The sequence below is a fragment of the Gopherus flavomarginatus genome, chromosome 2, assembly GCF_025201925.1.
Source record: "Gopherus flavomarginatus isolate rGopFla2 chromosome 2, rGopFla2.mat.asm, whole genome shotgun sequence".
Lineage (NCBI taxonomy): Eukaryota > Metazoa > Chordata > Testudines > Testudinidae > Gopherus > Gopherus flavomarginatus.
Window position 1 is genome coordinate 235,697,717 of NC_066618.1, and position 20,333 is coordinate 235,718,049.

General features: G+C 41.7%; 1 protein-coding gene across 3 annotated transcripts in view; it reads left to right on the forward strand.

The window, feature by feature from the left end:
- Positions 1-20,333, forward strand: part of NKAIN3 (sodium/potassium transporting ATPase interacting 3) — a 564,816-nt gene that overhangs the window by 390,854 nt on the left and 153,629 nt on the right. For all 3 annotated transcript variants that reach the window (XM_050941362.1, XM_050941360.1, XM_050941361.1), the window contains exon 4: positions 6,771-6,968. In XM_050941362.1, coding sequence (XP_050797319.1) covers positions 6,771-6,968 — 198 coding nt within the window. The remainder of the gene's footprint in view (positions 1-6,770; positions 6,969-20,333) is intronic.

A 20,333-nucleotide genomic window follows, 5' to 3' on the forward strand; every position in this document is an offset into this window, starting at 1 on the left:
GTGACATATTAGAGGTCAAACTAAAGCACCAAGTGATTTTTTTTGTTAGTTTACACTTATAAGACTCTGATCTCTGCTGGATAATTATTTACCTTTTGCATCTGCTTTGGAGAACCAGGGTACAGCAGTCTGGCATTCACCCTTACCCACAGCTGCTGAACAAAAGTAATGATACAAAAAGTGCCATGATCACATCTTCTGTATATCAGAGCAGAGAATTTGAATGAGTGTTTTCTTCTCTCGTTGTACCATCAGTAGCTTGAAAGTCAGACAGATTTCACAAATGTCTCCTCTTCCGTTACTGAATGAAGGACGATAATGGCCAATGACGTCAATGGGACTTCTTAAGCACATGCTAAAAATTAAGTACATTCATGGGTGCTTTGCAAAATAAGAGTAGAGCTGGATGACAAATTTTAAATTTAAAAACATTGTCAAAATTTGCAAAACAAACCTGGGAGAACTTTTCCAAATTTTCATCCATCTCTAGATGAGATTAAGGACATCTGTGTGTTTCGTTTATAGGGTTATTTGTAATGAAGTACTGTACATAAACGTATTGGCTCCCTCTTGTAAAAAAAAGAAAAACAATTGTCTCTGTAATTATAAAGTTCTTTTGCAGATCATAGACTCATAGACTTTAGGGTCAGAAGGGACCAATATGATCATCTAGTCTGACCTCCTGCACAAAGCAGGCCACAGAGCCCTACCCATCCACTTTTATAACAACCTCTAACCCAGGACTGAATTATTGAAATCCTCAAAATTGGTTTGAAGACCTCAAGCTGCAGAGAATCCACCAGCAAGCGACCCATGCCCCACGCTGCAGGGGAAGGCGAAAAACCTCCAGGGCCCCTGCCAATCCGCCCTGGAGGAAAATTCCTTCCCGACCCCAAATATGGCGATCAGCTAAACCCTGAGCATGTGGGCAAGACTCACCAGCCAGCACCCAAGAAGGATTTCTCTGCAGTAACTCAGTTCCCATCCCATCCAACATCTCCCCGCAGACCACTGAGCAGATTTATCTGGTGATAATCCAAGATCAATTGCCCAAATTAAACTATCCTATCATAACATCCCCTCCATATACTTATCAAGCTTAGTCTTAAAGCCAGAAAAGTCTTTTGCCCCCACTACTTCCCTCGGAAGGCTGTTCCAGAACTTCACTCCCCTAATGGTTAGAAACCTTCATCTAATTTTAAGTCTAAACTTCCTTATATCCAGTTTGTACCCATTCGTCCTCGTGCCTACATTAGTACTAAACTTAAATAATTCCTCTCCCTCCCTAACGTTAACCCCCCCTGATATATTTATATAAAGCAAGCATATCCCCCCGCAGCCTTCTTTTGGCCAGGCTAAACAAGCCAAGCTCTTTGAGTCTCCTTTCATAAGGCAGGTTTTCCATTCCTTGGATCATCCTAGTAGCCCGTCTCTGGACCTGTTCCAGTTTGAATTCATCCTTCTTAAACATGGGACACCAGAACTGCACACAATATTCCAGATGGGGTCTCACCAGCGCCTTATATAACGGTACTAACACCTCCTTATCCTTGCTGGAAATACCTCGCCTGATGCATCCTAAAATCGCATTTGCTTTTTTTAACAGCCGTATCACATTGGCGGCTCATAGTCATCCTGTTATCAACCAATACCCCAAGGTCCTTCTCCTCCTCTGTCGCTTCCAACTGATGCGTCCCCAACATATATCTAAAATTCTTATTGTTAATCCCTAAGTGCATGACCTTGCACTTTTCACTATTGTATTTCATCCTATTACTATTACTCCAGTTTACAAGGTGGTCCAGATCTTCCTGAATAGTATCCCTGTCCTTCTCCGTGTTAGCAATACCCCCCCAGCTTTGTGTCATCTGCAAACTTTATTAGCACATTTCCGCTTTTTGTGCCAAGGTCAGTAATAAAAAGGTTAAATAAGATCGGTCCCAAAACCAATCCCTGAGGACCTCCACTAGTGACCTCCTTCCAGCCTGACAGTTCACCCTTCAATACGACCTGCTGGAGTCTCCCCTTTAACCAGTTCCTTATCCACCTTACAACTTTCATATTCATCCCCATCTTTTCCAATTTAACTAACAGTCCCCCATGTGGAACCGTGTCAAACGCCTTACTGAAATCTAGGTAAATTACATCTACCGCATTTCCTTTATCTAAGTAATCCGTCACCTTCTCAAAGAAGGAGATCAGATTGGTTTGGCACGATCTACCTTTAGTAAATCCATGTTGCAATTCGTCCCAATTACCATTGACCTCTATGTCCTTAACTACTTTCTCCCTTAAAATTTTTTCCAAGACCTTACATACTACAGACGTCAAGCTAACAGGCCTATAATTACCCGGATCACTTTTATTCCCTTTCTTAAAAATAGGAACTACGTTAGCAATCCTCCAGTCGTACGGCACAACCCCCGAGTTTATCGATTGCTTAAAAATTCTCGCTAACGGGCTCGCAATTTCACGCGCCAGTTCCTTTAATATCCTCGGATGGAGATTGTCCAGGCCCTCCGATTTTGTCCCATTAAGCTGTTCAAGTTTGGCCTCTACCTCAGTTGCGGTAATATCCACTTCCATATCCACATTCCCGTTTATCATCCCTCCATCATCGCGAAACTCCTCACTAGTCTTATTAAAAACTGAGGCAGAGTACTTATTTAGATATTGGGCCATGCCTAGGTTATCCTTAACCTCCATTCCATCCTCAGTGTATAGCGGCCCCACTTCTTCTTTCTTTGTTTTCTTCTTATTTATGTGGCTGTAGAACCTTTTACTATTGGTTTTGATTCCCTTTGCAAGGTCCAGTTCAATGCGGCTTTTAGCCTTCCTCACTTTATCCCTACATGTTCTGACCTCACCAAGGTAGCTTCCCTTGCTAATCCTGCCTTTCTTCCACTCCCTGTAAGCTTTCTGCTTTTTTCTAATCCCCTCTCTGAGTTGCTTGCTCATCCAGCTTGGCCTACAACTCCTGCCCATGGTTTTTTTCCCCTTTCTTGGGATGCAGGCTTCCGACAATTTCCGCAGCTGCGACTTAAAGTAATTCCAGGCCTCCTCCGCATTTAAATCCACAAGTTCCTCCGTCCAATCCACTTCTCTAACTAATTTCCTTAACTCTTTAAAATTAGCCCTCGAGAAGTCGAAAACCCTAATCCCAGATCTACATTTGTTTATCCTTCCATCTAGTTTGAACTGGATCAGCTCATGATCACTCGAACCAAGGTTATCCCCTACCACCATTTCTTCCACGAGGTCCTCACTGCTCACCAAAATCAAATCTAAAATGGCATCCCCTCTCGTAGGTACTTCAACTACTTGATGAAGTAATCCATCCGCTATCACATCCAGAAAAATCTGACCCCTATTATTCTTGCAAGCACTCGTCCTCCAGTCTATATCCGGGAAGTTGAAGTCTCCCATAATCACACATTTCCCCTTTGTGTTTACTTCATTAAAGACATTAAAGAGGTCTCTATCCATATCCCAATCAGATCCCGGCGGTCTATAGCACACCCCAAGCACTATCTCAGGGGAAGCTCTAGTTGCTTTTTTACCCAGTGTGATTTTTGCCCAGACAGACTCTGTCTTATCCATTCCATCGCTTCTTATTTCATTACAATTAATCTCATCATTGATATACAAGGCTACTCCACCACCTTTGCCTTTCTTCCTGTCTTTTCTAAACAGCACATAGCCTTCAATACCTGTACTCCAGTCATGAGTACTATTCCACCAGGTTTCGGTTATCCCTATAATATCCCTATATTCCTGCACCAGTAGCTCCAGTTCCTCCATCTTGTTACCTAGGCTCCTCGCATTAGTGTACAGACATTTTAATTTTTGGCATTTGGCGTCAGTGACATTCTTTCCCCCGTCGAGCACAGACCTTCTACCACCAGCATCACCCGTTACTCTGGTTTCTACTCCACTATTCCTCCTTGGATCAATTCTTTGGTCCGCAAGGGTATCCCCTCTCACTTTGTTTACTTCCCTCCCCAGGTTATATTCCGGCGTGGAGATCTCCTGAACATCTCCCAACCATCTCCCCCAACTTCCTAGTTTAAAGCTCTCTTGATGAGGTCGGCGAGCCTCCATCCTAGAATTCTATTTCCCTCCTTACTCAGGTGAAGTCCATCCTGAGCGAACAGTCGTCTATCTGTAAACGCTTCCCAATGACCGTACATCCCAAAGCCCTCCTTATAACACCAGTGCCTGAGCCATCTGTTGATCGCCAAAATCTAGTCACTCCTTCGTCGCCCTGCTCTAGGAACCGGCAGAATCCCACTGAAGATCACCTGAGCCTCGATTTCTTTGAGCGTCTTCCCCAGTCTGGCATAGTCCTCCTTGATACAGTCCAGCGACTAACTAGCCATATCATTCGTTCCCACATGAAGGACAATCAACGGATTCTTTCCTGCTCCCGCTAGGATCCTATTCAGCCTCAGGTCCACATCCTGTATCTTAGCCCCTGGCAGACAGCACACCCTTCTGTTCTCCCGATCAGGTCTAGTTACAGGCCTGTCTATTCTTCTCAGTAAAGAGTCTCCAATCACGTAGACTTGCCTTTTCCTGGCGACAGTGTGATTCTCCGGTCTATCTCCCACACCAGCTGGCTGCAATTCCTCTCGATTTGTATTCGCCCTTACAATCCTCCTAGGGCTCATACTTGGTGTCGCCTCCATTGACTCCTCCCCTCCTTCTGCAGGACTAGCTGCTCGTCTCTTTTTCCTTGCCCTCTCTCCTTCAGCAGCCTGCTGTGCTCCATCTTCATTTTCCAACTCAGCAGACCTGTTCCTGAGTTCTATTTCTCCATCGCTGGCCCGTCTTTTCCTCTGCCTGGTTCTCCTAGTCACATGCTTCCACCGTCCACTTTCCTCACCCAGCAGCTCCTCCTCAGAGTTCTTTGGTCCTGCTTCTATCCGCTCGTCTGAGCTTATCCCCTGTGCCTCATCATGTCTGTGATCCATCATCTGCTCAAACCCCCTTCTAAACTCAGCCAGAGTTTCCACTTGCATCTCCAGTCCTCTTATCTTTTCCTCCAGCAGCTCTATCAGGCGGCACTTCATGCAGACGAAACTCCTTTCAGGTGCCCCCTCCAGGACCATGTACATGCCACAGCTACCGCATCCGGTCATCCTCAGTGTGTCTGTACCTGCTGCCTCTGCCTCCATCATACCCTTCATATTTCTGGCTTGCAGTGATACATAGCTTCAGAGTTAGTTTACAGGGTAATCCCTACTTAATGTTGTTCTTCCTGCACCATGCAGAAAAATAGGCAAAACAACTATTATGTAACAGTTAGGGTGATATTCACCCCTTGCGTGGAGGCCAAGTAGAAGGGCCGTGCACAACTTAAGTTCCACTTAAGCCCTCAGGGACTCAAGGCAGAAAAATCCTTAATAAAGTTCCCACAACCAAATATGGAAGGGGAGACTTTTCCATGGCTTAGTAGCATAAAGAGAAAAGCCCATCAGTAATGTGAAATAAAGTAACAGGGATTGTTGCACTGAGCAAAACATAAGAACCTGCCAGTTATTGGCTCTTGCTTTTATTTGTAATTATGTTTTACCTAAGCAGAGTTGTCTGTCAAGTTTTAGTTCAATTCAGTAAGATATCACCCTACCGTAAGTGCAAAATAGAATCAAAGAAAGATGTTCAATCAAAAGACAGATATCTCACCAAGTCTAAATAATGACTTGGAAACTATATATATATATATATATATATATATATATATATATATATATATATATATATATACACACACACACACACACACACACACACACACACACACACATACTACACTAAACATATTATACGGATCAATTTACGCAAAATAAAAGATATTTTCACTAGACCTGTTGCCTCAAATGCATTCTGTAGAGGTTTATTTTAGATCTTATCCTGTAGAAGTAACATTGAGTATAGGGTAGGATTTCTCAGCCCATGGATAGGGACCCAAAAATGGGTTACAAGAATGTTTCAAAGAGTCATATGGCAGCTCCTCTGGCTTCTGTCCCACAGGGCTGGCTGGGCTCGCCTCCCTACTCCAGGCACAGCAACCTTAGAGGTCCCAGCACCATTCAGATTTGGCCAAGCCACCATGATGACAGGAGCCTGGGTAGGCCAAATTTGAGTGAGTGGCACTGCAACCCCCTGAGCCAGGTCACAACTCCACTCACACAAATTTAGTCCAGTCATTGGGGCAGGGCCAATCTGAGTGGCACAGCAACCCCGGAGGTTGCAACACCCAGAACAGAGAGCCAAGGCCAGCCAGCCCCACAGCACACTAGTTGCGACTGTAGGGTGAGTGTTGGGCAGGACTCAACCGAAACCACCCCAGAGGCTCCACCCTCAGGGTATTTACTGGGTCATAACAGGCCATAAACATTTATAAAGAGGTCCTAGCCCAAAAAGGTTAAGAACCACTGTTGTAAGTGGCTGTCACCTTTACCTACCAGAAGAATAAATGCATTCTGGAAACACTTTATAGTAAAGTAATAATTAGGTTGTATTTTTAGACTCCAAGTTTCTTTTGGACAGAGACTATTATTTGCTCTATGTTTCATAGAGTATCTAGCCGATCAGGACCCCAATAAGATTTTCCTCTCTCCTTTTCAATGGTCTGGCTTCATCTTATAAATTTTTTATTTAGTTATTTAGCTTAGTTTTTCTTTTATAAGTGAAATTACATTATTTCCTGTTTTCATCTTTAATGCTGTGATAGACAAGGATTTCATTCCTTTTTCTCTGTCTCCTAGGAAACTGATCTCATGACCTTTAACATTTCAATGCACCGTTCCTGGTGGCGAGAGCATGGGCCAGGCTGCATACGGAGAGTGGTGCGCCCTTCAGCCCCTGGGATCCTAGACGATTACTCCTATGTCTCTGTGACGGGCTGCATCATTGACTTCCAGTATCTCGAGGTCATTCACAGCGCCATCCAAATATTACTGTCTGTAAGTTTCTATTTTCAGTTATCAGATTTACCACTCCTCTACTCTTCTTTATTATGCAGGTCACATGCTATTATTTGTGTTTCCTGAATGGATGGTTTCAGTAACTGACCAATAACAGTACAGATTTTAGATTGCATAGTTGAGTATAAAACTTGCCATTTGAAATGTACACTGCTCTCATATGCTCATATTTCATAACAGCCCTACACTGGGAACATGAGTGGTTCATAGCCCTAATTCTGGCCCTTTATATTGAAATGAATTTCATCCATAGCAATTAATGCTCACTCATTAGAACATGTGCAGAAAGGGAACACTTCATCCAGGTCTGAATATAAATATATTTTAGAAAGTAAATAGCTTCCTAATGCAAACAAAGAACTGAAAAAGGTCAGGGAAATTGTAGTAATTAAAGTACTATTATATCTTTTTTTATGACATTCTGTATCCTTCTGTGGGAATCTGGGGTATCCAAACATTTTACCTTGGTGGGCCACTTACTGCAGTTACTATATAATTACCGTACTAGCCTGAAACTGCACACCATTTAATATAATAATATTATTGTGCCATCAAGAGAAGCCTATTGGCGATTAGATACTGCAGATTGTTCTGCTACTGGACTCTGAACATTTGCACTACTGAAACTAAAAGGGCCATTGGGGGAAGAGGAAGAATGGGACCTATTTTCTCAGGAGCAGTAGAATAGATTTTGTTTATTTAGTTGAAAATTGCTCGCAAAATATAATAATCATAGTTTTGTACAAGATCTTGGTATATATGTGTGTAGGATGGTGTTGAAGTGGACAGAAATAGATTACAGCTACTGAGCAAAAAAGAGAGATGATCCTGTGAAATTGCTTATGACAAAGTAGAATTAAAATGCCATATTTAAGAAAGAAAGAAGGAAAGAATTATTTTTTTTCTGGTAGCTAGGTCTACAAGTGGAATGTGCCTTTCTGGAGCTTGCAATATGGTTAAATTTCATAACAATTTTATGTAGCAATAGTAGAGCAACAAACCTTTTTATAATGTAACAAAAATGTTATTGGCACAACAAATCATTTCATCATGCTAACTCTGGTGCAAATAAACGGGAAGGTAAGCACTTTTATTTGATAGGGAGTTAGAGTACCTGTAACATGAAATCCCTCAAGGGGTAAATACTGCATACAGTCCAGGTAGATATTTCTGCTTTTCAATAGATTTCCACTTTTCAAAGGTTTCTTTTACTTAAATATTTTAGCTTGTATATAAAAAGAACAGTTTTATATGCACAAGATAGTGCATCTATGACCATATTAGACCCTGCTTACCTCATTTCTTTACCTCTAGTGCAGTGCAATCTCCTGTGATGCTTGCAGTATATGCATTAGCGTAGTCATCATTAAAGAGTCATCTTCTGCAAACAGTTACTAGGCCAGAGTAATTTAAGGTCTGAACCTAATGCTGAACATTCGTTGATATCAATGGGAATTGCAAGTACTCAGCATCTCTCAGGATTAGGCTCTTTTTCCTATTCTAACTATAGGGAAATCCAGTCATATTTTAGAGTAGTGTGGTAACTGCTATAAAGGATGACTATTAAAAGGGAACCTTGATAGCATTACCCAACAATACATTATTCTATGTACAGTGCATGGTAAATTTCCTATTGATGAAAACATCCTTATACACAGTGCCTTTAATTTTTAAAAAGTGAAGCATGTTCTCTGTGCTGAGTGCTTGATTTTGCAGGGAACAAATGCTGCTTGCATAAGTGGCAGCAGCTTTAAGCACGTCTGTGGCCCATAAACTCTTTTTGGGGGGCTATTTGGAGATCCACAAAACTGGAAATGCTAAATGGGGAATGGGAACTGGCTTTCATAAGACAATCTCTGAAGTCCGTAGAGAGTCTTCCATTGACTTCAGTAGGCTCTGGATTAGACTCAGAATGAGCCATTTTATATAGACATTAGGAAAAACTTTAGGTTTAGGTTGGACATTAGGAAAAACTTCCTAACTGTCAGAGTGGTTAAGCACTGGAATAAACTGCCTAGGGGGATTGTGGAATCTCCATCACTGGGGATTTTTAAGAGCAGGTTTGACAAACACATGTCAGGGATGGTCTGGATAATACTTAGGCCTGTCATGAATGCAGGGGACTGGACTAGATGACCTCTCAAGGTCTCTTCCAGTTCTATGATTCTATTATTCTGTGATATACTATATGTATATACACCAATCTAATATTTAAAAATGTTTCCTTATGGTTCTAATCTCCTCTCTTCTTGACATGGAGGAGAAGGCAATATTTTTACATGACACCTAGTGGTAGCAGTGAAATTTTCTGACCACACAATGTCAAGTAATCAATGTTGGACTGACCTCATGGATTGTTATTCTTGTTAATATCACTTCTGGACGAGAGCTGCTTCCAGTAAGAAATGAAATTTGAGATTCCAGTGCATATTAATTTACAAGTATTCTATGTAGGTTCTTATACCATCTCGTCACTGTAGAATCTGAGCTTCTTCCAGCCATGCATTAAGTGATGTGACTAATACCTGATGCGTGGTTTGTTCTCTCATTCTCCCCTTCCTGAGGGAGAGGGTATTGTATATGCAGTAGAAGGTTTTCCTTTTGCTACTGGTTCTTGTTGTCTTTTTGTTTTTGTTTTGTTTTTTAATGTACACACTGCTTTGTCTTAATAATAGAGAAGGCAAGGGCAAAGACATGTGCCTTGCGTGTGGAGTGGAAGTTGATGACATTTGTGAATGTCCTTAGATCCTGGGGAAGATCATTCCACAGTATCTAACCAATGCTCCAAGTTCTCTGGTCACCACACAGACAAGCTTTACCTTTATTGTAGTGGCGTAGAGTTGTGATACTCAATGTGACAATGCCTAAGTACCTTTATGAATCTAGGCCATAGCTCCCATTAATATGAAAACTGCAGCCCCTGTGAATCATACTGAAGCTATACTCAAGGATGTTTCCAGCCCATATATTATTTTGTAAGAAAATACATTGAAATAAACTTCTTGTTGCCCTCCTGATTATTAAAGTCACTTAATTTTTTAGTCCGATTTACACATTTAAGCAAAGACAGGCAATCTTAAAATAGAATTAAATCCTGAAACATTAATTCTTGGCACTCTTAAATCCAAACACAGGATTCTTCAAAAGCACTCTTGAATATGTCTATGTAGAATATGTCTACACAGCAGCTGGTGGTGTGATTCTCAGCACAGGTGGACGTACCTGTGTTGGCACTGCAGCAGCTCTGACCAGTCACCTGGGTACAGTCCCATTTGACCCCTGGGTACGTACTCAGCTGGCTAGCCTCAGCAGCTGTCTGTGTGACCCCAGCCACAGCCACTCTGCTATTTTTAAGTGTTAGCTTGATTAGTGGTAGCAAGTGTCCAGTGCTTGAATTACCAGGTGGGGTTGGTGGGACCGAGCCCCTTTACTATACTACCTCATATCTGTTTTATAGCTCCCTTACTTCTCAATCCTGCTTGAATTAAAGTAAGTCACTTCATATTCAGATCCCCCCTACTTTTTCCCCATAATTTGTGTGCGTGTTTGTCTACCTGGCCTGAGAGTCACACCTCCCAGCTGCTGTGTAACCCTAAAGGTATGTCTACACTGCACTGGGGGAGGTGTGGCTGCAGCGCGGGTAGACGTACCCAAACTAGATCAAAGCTAGATTGAGTAACAATAGCAGTGAAGCCTCAGCAACCTGGGTAGTATGAACTCAAGGTCCTGGGTGGGTGGGGCTAGCCCATGTAGCCACTCGTGTTGCAGCTTCACTGCTACTTTTATTCAAGTTAGCTTGGACTTGGCTAGATCCACGCTAGCTTGGGCATATCTACACATGCTACAGTCACAACTCCCAGCTGTGGCATAGACACATCCTGAATTAAACAGTTCTGCTCCGCTAAAGTCAATGAGAATTATACCACTGACTTCAATGGGAGCAGGGTTAGCCCAATGCAGAATGCTTTGGAAAATCCTACCTTTACTGTTCATAGACATGTCATCCAAGCATCTGCAGAGTCTAACAATTTTCATTAACTACTTAACTGAATACTTCAATGTTTTGTTGGTTCATCCATGAACATGCAATCATCTCTCTCAGAAAGATAATCATTTCCTCTTGTTTTATCACACAACTATCTGCTCTCATGGCCATTTTTCTTCTGAATGTACAAAATGTCACTTCCATAAGAAAATGATAAACAACATGATCTGATTACATTAGTTCTGGAAATCTGTTGCTTCTCTCCCTCAACAGTACATCATGGTAACCCAATGCAATTGCCTTATTTTATGAATTATTTCTGCCTCGCTGCTTTCAGAGAATCTGTCAAAATTGATTATTTAATATTACAATGAATTATGACATTTCGTGGATTTAAATACTATTTCATCAGAGAAATGGAATTTAATTAGAAACCATATTCTGCACAACAGCCATTAAAATGGAGGATCCGAGATTCATGTAAATAATTAATCAAAACAAACATGATTGTCAAGTTACAGCATGAGATTAAAAGCAAGACAATAAATGATAATGGAAAAATAGTTGCTTAATGAAGTTCAGATTGTTGACATGTCATCATCCTGAGCCATAGATTCAAATACATTTTAGGTTAATTTGAGTGGCTTTTCATAAGTGTCATGCATCAAGAATTCTCTTCTATACTCCATGTTAAAAGCTCCAGAACTTTTTTGTCAACAGGGTTATAAAGAAATCTTTTCTCCTTCTCTTTAGACAAGCTAGAGCTGCTGGAATGATTGTTGCAGCCCAGTTATCATTTTGGTATAGCAAAAGGGATAATGATATCAGTATATAATGTGATTCCTCTGAGGAACTGCAGCAGTCTCTCTTATTCCCATTAGTTATAGCCCTGGTATTTTTATAATTGGTATAGGAAAAAATGCTAGGAAGCACATGATTCACACTGTTCTCAAAAGAAAATCCCTTTAGGGAATGGCGCCATTGTTCAACCTGGAGCTAAAGTCTCTTTCCATTTCCCAGAATGACTCATGACTGATTAGGAAAGCCAATCAACATCAGTATGTGAGAGTAAAACATGAGCTAACTGGATATGAAGACCTATGGAAAATGTACATGAATAAAATGTACTTCCCCTTTTGATATTACATCACTTCGTGAATTGCAGCTCATTGCTTTTGTCATCTTTATTGTCTAGGTTGGAAACAGTTACTGTTGTTACTTTTCCATAATGAACAATTGTACCAGGGCATAGAAAAGCAAGTTAACAGTGCTGAATGCAGAGCTGACCTTCAACATTATACCAAAAGAGAGTCTCAAAGAAAAGCATATGTGTAATAATAATAATGAAAAAGACATGACTAATAGCCATGTGAATGGCAATTGTCCTATGGGCTTCTCAAAGATTCCTTAACAGCTTTAGAGTGTTCAACAGCTGATAATTTTTTTTTTCGGCCTGAGCAATTTTGATAGAACTACATTGCTCCACTAAGGAACTATGACTGCAAACAGAAGACTTTGTCAAAGCTGTGACAGATACATCAATTTCCTAAATATCTTTAGAGGATCTTACTGTAGTAAGTTTATGTATCATTGTGGGGCTGGGATTGTACGTAATTCCATGTGGGAGGGTGACCCCAGCTCCTAGAGGTACTAAAAACAGTGTGTGATGATTAAGGCAAATCAGCTATGTTGTAATCTCCCAGAGGGGTTCACACCTTCTGGAGAGGCTCACATATATATAGATTCTCCAATGACCAACAGACAAAGAAAGGACTTTTGGATAAATAGCCTCACTTGGGGCCCTCTTTCTAACGGACAGGACCTCTTTCTAACGGATGGGGCCCACCCAGCTAACGGACAGGACCTTCTGTCCAATGGGAGCACCAATTCTTCCTGTGAAAGGTTGAAAGGACTTTGGCCTACCAAGGCCCCATAAGACCTCTGACCCTAGGCTGTGGCTCTTTGGCTTCTGACTCAGTGCTTAATCTTGGCTTCAGCTCCTGTTCCCACTCTGAACCAGGCTCTGACTTTCAGCTCTGACATTTGTCTCCTGACTTTGTACCTGCTCAGTGGCCTCGAACACTGTGCCGACGACCAGGCCAGACCACCCATGTCCCGATCGCTAGCACCAGTCTTTCACAGACCCTGATGTAGTGGTGGTGCATGCCGTCTTGTGCTGAACATCAGTTTGAACAGCCTGGAGCGGTCCTTGACCCAGATAACAGTGGCTTATATCCAATCAACTTTAAAAAAAGGCTAAAGAGAGGTCAGCAGTAATTCAGCTGGCAGGAGACAACCAACTCTAGCTCAAAATGTATCACTTAGGGCTTGTTATTCCAGAACAAGGTCGAGAGAGAATTGAAAGCACTGTAACTATTCCAGAATAGGTTTCAGCGTGGTAGCCGTGTTAGTCTGTATCAGCAAAAACAACGCGGAGTCCTTGTGCCACCTTAGAGACTAACAAATTTATTTGGGCATTAACTTTCATGGGCTAAAACCCACTTCATCAGATGCCTGGAGTGAAAAATACAGTAAGCAGAATATATATTATAGCACATGAAAAATGAGAGTTGCCTTACCAAGTTGGGGAATAGCTCCCCCTGTGGATATTCTTAACCCAGAATAGGAGTGCCTTTTTCTGGTTTAGTTGAATCCACTTACAAAATGGATTAAACTGAATTGAAAAAAATTACTCCTATTCAGGAACAAGTATCCACACGGAGAGTTATTCTGGGATCACTGTAGTGGAAGAGTTATTCCAGAAGAGCTCTTCTGAACAATTACCTCACGTAAACAAACCTTTCAACAATGCAATTGTATTTCATTGAGCTGGAGTGAGGGACTTGAAATTATTCCTGAACCCAAGTCTCTACACTTAAATGTGAGTGAGCTCTATGGGCAAACTAATACCATAGTTTGTTTGTTTTTAGCAATGGATTTGTGCTGCTCTAATACTCATCAAAATTATCTCCTCTGTATATTATAGTTGTCAACCATGTAACCAGACTTTCATATACCGGGGAAAATATCCACTGATTAAAACTTGTCTCTGTGGGAGCCTGCACAGACAGGACATTTTTCTTTTAATCATGCACTGCATTGACAGCCTAACTCTTCCATTACAATTTGTAGACTGAATGTGACCTGAGTGCAGAAAGGATTTTTTCCTAGACTGTGGTCCCAGGTGATTTGCAGCATTCTATCTGTTATCCTATTCGAACAGGAGACCATTGAGTTGGGATTGCACTGTGTGTGCATTTCCTGCATCTCACACTTCTCAAACTTTGTTGTAGCTCTTTGATTTTGGCTGAGAAAGAAGGTGTATGTCCATGTGACCCCTTTTCAGAGCAGCTCAGTAAAAGGCATATCAAGATTGTCTAGGAGCTTTGATTTATGAAATTTACAATCCATAAAAAGGGTCATATTCTTTAGGTGCCACAAATAGCTTAAGCGGTTTTAATGGTTTAACTCCTTCCCAAACCTAATTCAAATGAAATATATCGGCCTGTCCTGGCTGCAGATTTTCCACTGCCATGTGCCCCAGAAAGTCTAAATTTAAAAAAAAAACAAAAAACCTTATTCTATGCCACTTCTAGAAGGTGTCTCACATACCTGATGTATGAGTGAACTTGCAAGGAGGGGCTAATCTAGGATATGCAGTTCCACCAAAAAAGCAGAAGATCTGTATGTCACCGAGAACCGCTCAGTGGGGCTACCTAATGCATTGGCACATAGAATCGGTTTGGAGTCAGGGCAGGGATGGGCTACAGGTGCAGCTACTGGATCCACTGCTACATATATTTACTGATCATTGCCTCATCTGGGGGTTGATCCTGAAAGGTGATGAGCACTCTTGCCGTGATCCTGCTCCTACATTCATGCTTGGCTTTAAGCAAATGAGTAGTCCTACTGGGTGAAATCTCGGTCCTGTTGAAATCAATGACAAAACTTCCATTGACTTCCATGAAGCCAGCTTTCACCCATTAAATTCAATTAGATTGATCACCTGTTTAAAGTTAAACACACGCTTAACAGCTTTCTGAGTTGGGGTCCAGAATACTTAGCCCTTTGCAGGTCTGGGCTCATGAAGCCCATGTCGAGGAACCAAGGGAGATATTGTAGAGAACTCAGAGCTGCAGTAATGGCCACAGCTTTGCTCTCCTGCTACACCATGGCCTAGTAGAGGAGATGGCTTTCCCCTGCACCCCAAAAGTCCCCTTTTCCTCCTCTTCCTTGCCTCATTCAAGAACAAATATTTGGGTTGCGTGGTGGGGAAAGAATTTGCCCCTCACAAAACATGTGCACACGAGGAAAGCCCCTCAGAGATTGTCTGACAGTGTAAGTACTCATACACTCATAGACTCATAGACTTTAGAGTCAGAAGGGACCAATATGATCATCTAGTCTGACCTCCTGCACAAAGCAGGCCACAGAACCTACCTATCCACTTCTATAACAAACCCCTAACCTATGTCTGAGTTATTGAAGTCTTCAAATTGTGGTTTGAAGACTTCAAGCTGCAGAGAATCCACCAGCAAGTGCCCCATGCCCCACGCTGCAGAGGAAGGCGAAAAACCTCCAGGGCCTCTGCCAATCTGCCCCGGAGGAAAATTCCTTCCCAACCCCAAATATGGCCATCAGCTAAACCCTGAGCATGTGGGCAAGACTCACCAGCCAGCACTCAGGAAAGAATTCTCTGCAGTAACTCAGATCCCATCCCATCTAACATCCCATCACAGACCACTGGGCATACTTACCTGCTGATAATCAAAGATCAATTGCCAAAATTAAGCTATCCCATCATACCATCCCTTCCATAAACTTATCAAGCTTAGTCTTAAAGCCAGATATGTCTTTTGCCCCACTACTCCCCTTGGAAGGCTGTTCCAGAACTTCACTCCTCTAATGGTTAGAAACCTTCATCTAATTTCAAGTCTAAAATTCCTAGTGTCCAGTTTATACCCATTCGTTCTTGTGTCTACATTGGTACTAAGCTTAAATAATTCCTCTCCCTCCCTAATATTAATCCCTCTGATATATTTATAAAGAGCAAGCATATCCCCCCTTCTTTTGGTTAGGCTAAACAAGCCAAGCTCTTTGAGTCTCCTTTCATAAGACAGGTTTTCCATTCCTTGGATCATCCTAGTAGCCCGTCTCTGAACCTGTTCCAGTTTGAATTCATCCTTCTTAAACATGGGAAACCAGAACTGCACACAATATTCCAGATGAGGTCTCACCAGTGCCTTATATAATGGTACTAACACCTCCTTATCTTTGCTGGAAATACCTCGCCTGATGCATCCTAAAACTGCATTAGCTTTTTTAACGGCTATATCACATTGGCGGCTCATAGTCATCCTGTGATCAACCAATACTCCAAGGTCCTTCTCCTCTGTTGCTTCCAACTGATGTGTCCCCAATTTATAACTAAAATTCTTACTATTAATCCCTAAATGCATGACCTTGCACTTTTCACTATTAAATTTCATCCTATTACTATTACTCCAGTTTACAAGGTCATCCAGATCTTCCTGTATGATAGCCCAGTCCTTCTCTCTGTTAGCAATACCTCCCAGCTTTTTGTCATCCGCAAACTTTATTAGCACATTCCCACTTTTTGCGCCAAGGTCAGTAATAAAAAGGTTAAATAAGATTGGTCCCAAAACTAATCCTTGAGGAACTCCACTAGTAACCTCCTTCCAGCCTGACAGTTCACCCTTCAGTACGACCCGTTGTAGTCTCCCCTTTAACCAGTTCCTTATCCACCTTTCAATTTTCATATTGATCCCCATCTTTTCCAATTTAACAAATAATTCCCCATGTGGAACCGTGTCATATGCCTTACTGAAATTGAGGTAAATTAGATCTATTGCATTTTCTTTGTCTAAATAATCTGTCACCTTCTCAAAGAAGGAGATCAGGTTGGTTTGGGACGATCTACCTTTTGTAAAACCATGTTGTAATTTGTCCCAATTACCATTAACCTCAATGTCCTTAACTACTTTCTCCTTCAAAATTTTTTCCAAGACTTTACATACTACAGGTGTCAAACTAACAGGCCTATAGTTACTTGGATCACTTTTTTCCCCTTTCTTAAAGATAGGAACTATGTTAGCAATTCTCCAGTCGTACGGTACAACCCCTGAGTTTACCGATTCATTAAAAATTCTTGCTAAGGGGCTTGCAATTTCATGTGCCAGTTCCTTTAATATTCTTGGGTGAAGATTATCTGGGCCCTCCAATTTTGTCCCATTAAGCTGTTCAAGTTTGGCTTCTACCTCAGTTGTGGTAATATCTACCTCCATATCCTCATTCCCATTTGTCATCCTACCATTATCCCTAAGCTCCTCATTAGCCTCATTAAGAAGACTGAGGCAAAGTATTTATTTAGATATTGGGCCATGCCTAGGTTATCCGTAACCTCCACTCCATCCTCAGTGTTTAGCGGTCCCACTTCTTCTTTCTTTGTTTTCTTCTTATTTGTATGGCTATAGAACCTTTTACTATTGGTTTTAATTCCCTTTGCAAGGTCCAACTCTACATGGCTTTTAGCCTTTCTCACTTTATCCCTATATGTTCTGACCTCACTAAGGTAGCTTTCCTTGCTAATCCCACTCATCTTCCACTCCTTGTAGGCTTTCTGCTTTTTCTTAATCACCTCTCTGAGATGCATGCTCATCCGGCTTGGTCTACAACTCCTGCCTATTGGAGACTACAAATGAACAGGCTAGATGTTAGTTCATGTCAGTCACAGATTAGCCATTGCCCAAATGGTGATATTTTGCAATTGTATATTTGCAGGTTCCTGTTGAATTTGTCTTTGTTTTAATCTGTTTTTTTTTATCAGTGTGCTTAGAATCTGGGAGAGACACCTTTTCTAACTTGCCTTTACAAATCTAAAGAAACCAAATAATTATATAAAATAAACGACATATTGTGGAAAAGAAATTTCCTAGGTCTGGGTAAGCACAAACATGGAGGGCAGTGGCTGAGAATATGGCCATGAGGAAGTGTGTGCCAACGTGTATGTGTGTTCAGAATGGCTTGAGATTGAATGATTGATGCCTGTGTCATTTCTTTGACATGATTTGACCATGACTGGAAAAAGGAAGATTATTATGCACACCGAAGATTTTTTGGCAGAGACTGTCAGGTGGGAATTATTTTCACCTTGCAGATTTGTCATGTCTAAGGCTACGGTTATGTCACAGAAGTCACGTGAATTCTTCACTTCCATTGACATTCATGACATTTTCTGCCCTGGGGCTGGAGCTCCCAGCTAGCCCTGCCCTTGCAGCTCCCAGCCCCCAACCTGGTGGAGGGACCCTGCAGATGCCCAACTGCAGCAGGCAGCTGGCAGACCCTGCAGCTGCCCAGCTGTGGCGAGGATGCTAGCGGAACTCCAGCTGCCCAGCCATGGTGGGTGGGTGGACCCCGCAAAGATACCCGGCCATGGCAGGTGGACGGCCATTGGAACCCTACAGCTGCCCAGCTGCAGCGGGCGGCCGTCAGACCCCAAAAGCTATCCAGATGCACCTGCAGCCTGTGGCTGGGGGACGCTCCAGCTGCGAGCTGCCCCGGGTGAGGGGACCCCATAGCAGCCCAGCCCCAGAGGCAGAGGGACCCCAGAGCTCCGACACACCACATCAGTAGGGGACCAGGGAGTCTTAGCAGCACTGGGTGCTGAACCACCTATCCCTTTTGTCAGAGATATTTTTAGTGACAGTCAGGGACAGGTCCCAGGCTGGCATGAATTTTTGTTTATTTTCCTGTGACCTATCCATGATTTTTACTAAAAATATCCATGACAAAAACTTAGCCTTAGTCATGTGTCAATATCAATTTTAACTAAGAGTACAACAAAGAAGTCCGTATCCCATTGCTACACAGGCCTGTAGAACAAATTTGTTTCCTCTAACATCTGAGGGAAGTGCAAAAGACCATAGCTGGAGCAAACCCTGACTTGAAAAGGAAGGCAGTTACAGAGAATGGTATTGCTCCTGAATACTGATCAAGCAATCTGACATGAGTCTGAACCAAAGAGCCTAATAAGTCAACAGTTCTGAAAAACCGTCCCAGCAGCTAGAACTCTGCCCAAGTCTACACAACATAAGAGTTTTAGAGAAATTATTCAAACGGATGTGGAACACCTTAAGGGTGAACGAGCTATTGATATTATTTGTATTTGTACTTCTCATCAATTCCTAGATGCCGCTATGTAAATTCAGTGACAATCATTGTGAATGACAGCAGAAAGACTGATAATTAATCATCCATTTAAAGGAACATTACCATTTTCCATTTTTATCTGTGTTTATTGTCATTTGTCTTTATCATTCTGTGTATTAGCTTTCATATACATTCTCATATACTGTAACATGTACATCCCAAACACACAAAAACACATAGATGATATCAGACATTTTCACAAATAGAGATGAATATGCAAAAAAAACCAAAACATATCCTGAAGACATTACCCTTGAGTATTTTAATCAAGCAAAACACATTCATTGTTGAATTTTTGCCAGACTAAGGACTTCTGAATATGGGGTCTCATCCAAAGCCCAGTGGAGTCAAGGTAAAGACTCCTATTGACTTCAGTAGCTTATGGATCAAGTAATTCTCCCACGGATTTTAATTTAGACAGAGAAGTTGGCGATGAATGCAAATGTAGTGGAAAGTTTGCCTGATCAGTGTTACATGAATTCAATTTGGAATATATGTGTGACAAGGTATGTAAGAGAAAGATGGTCCAGTGGTTAGGGTATTAGTCTGGACCTTGGGATTATGTGTACCTGAGCAGGGGAATCACATCCCTAGCTCGTAGTGTATATATATATATAGCCTTAGTCTTTCTCTGCCTCAGCTTGCCATCTGTAAAATGGGCTAATAGTACTTCCCCACCATTTTCCGGGCTATTGTGAGGTTAAATATATTTAAAGACTGTGAAGCACTCAGACACAACGGTAATGGGGCCATAGAAGCCTCATTGATAGATGTTATTTATTTGTATCTCTACTTCAAAATTAACAAGACTAACAATGAGGTATTGCCATTGTCGCAGTTCTGCTTTTGTATAATACTTTCTCAGTAGCAGTTTAAATGGATAACTAGTGGTATGAAATATCTAGGGTTTCTTCTTAATAGAGCTTAAACATCATGAAGGATATTAGATTGCACCCTTGTACAATTGCTGTTCAATGACAAAATAAATTGGAACAAGATGCAATTTACTGTGTGGGACTGAATACAATCATTAGAATGATTACTATCCTTAGGTTTAATTATGTTTTCAGTATGCCATCCGTACAGATGCCTAATGGGCTCAATAAACAAATGCATCGTCTAATTAAAAA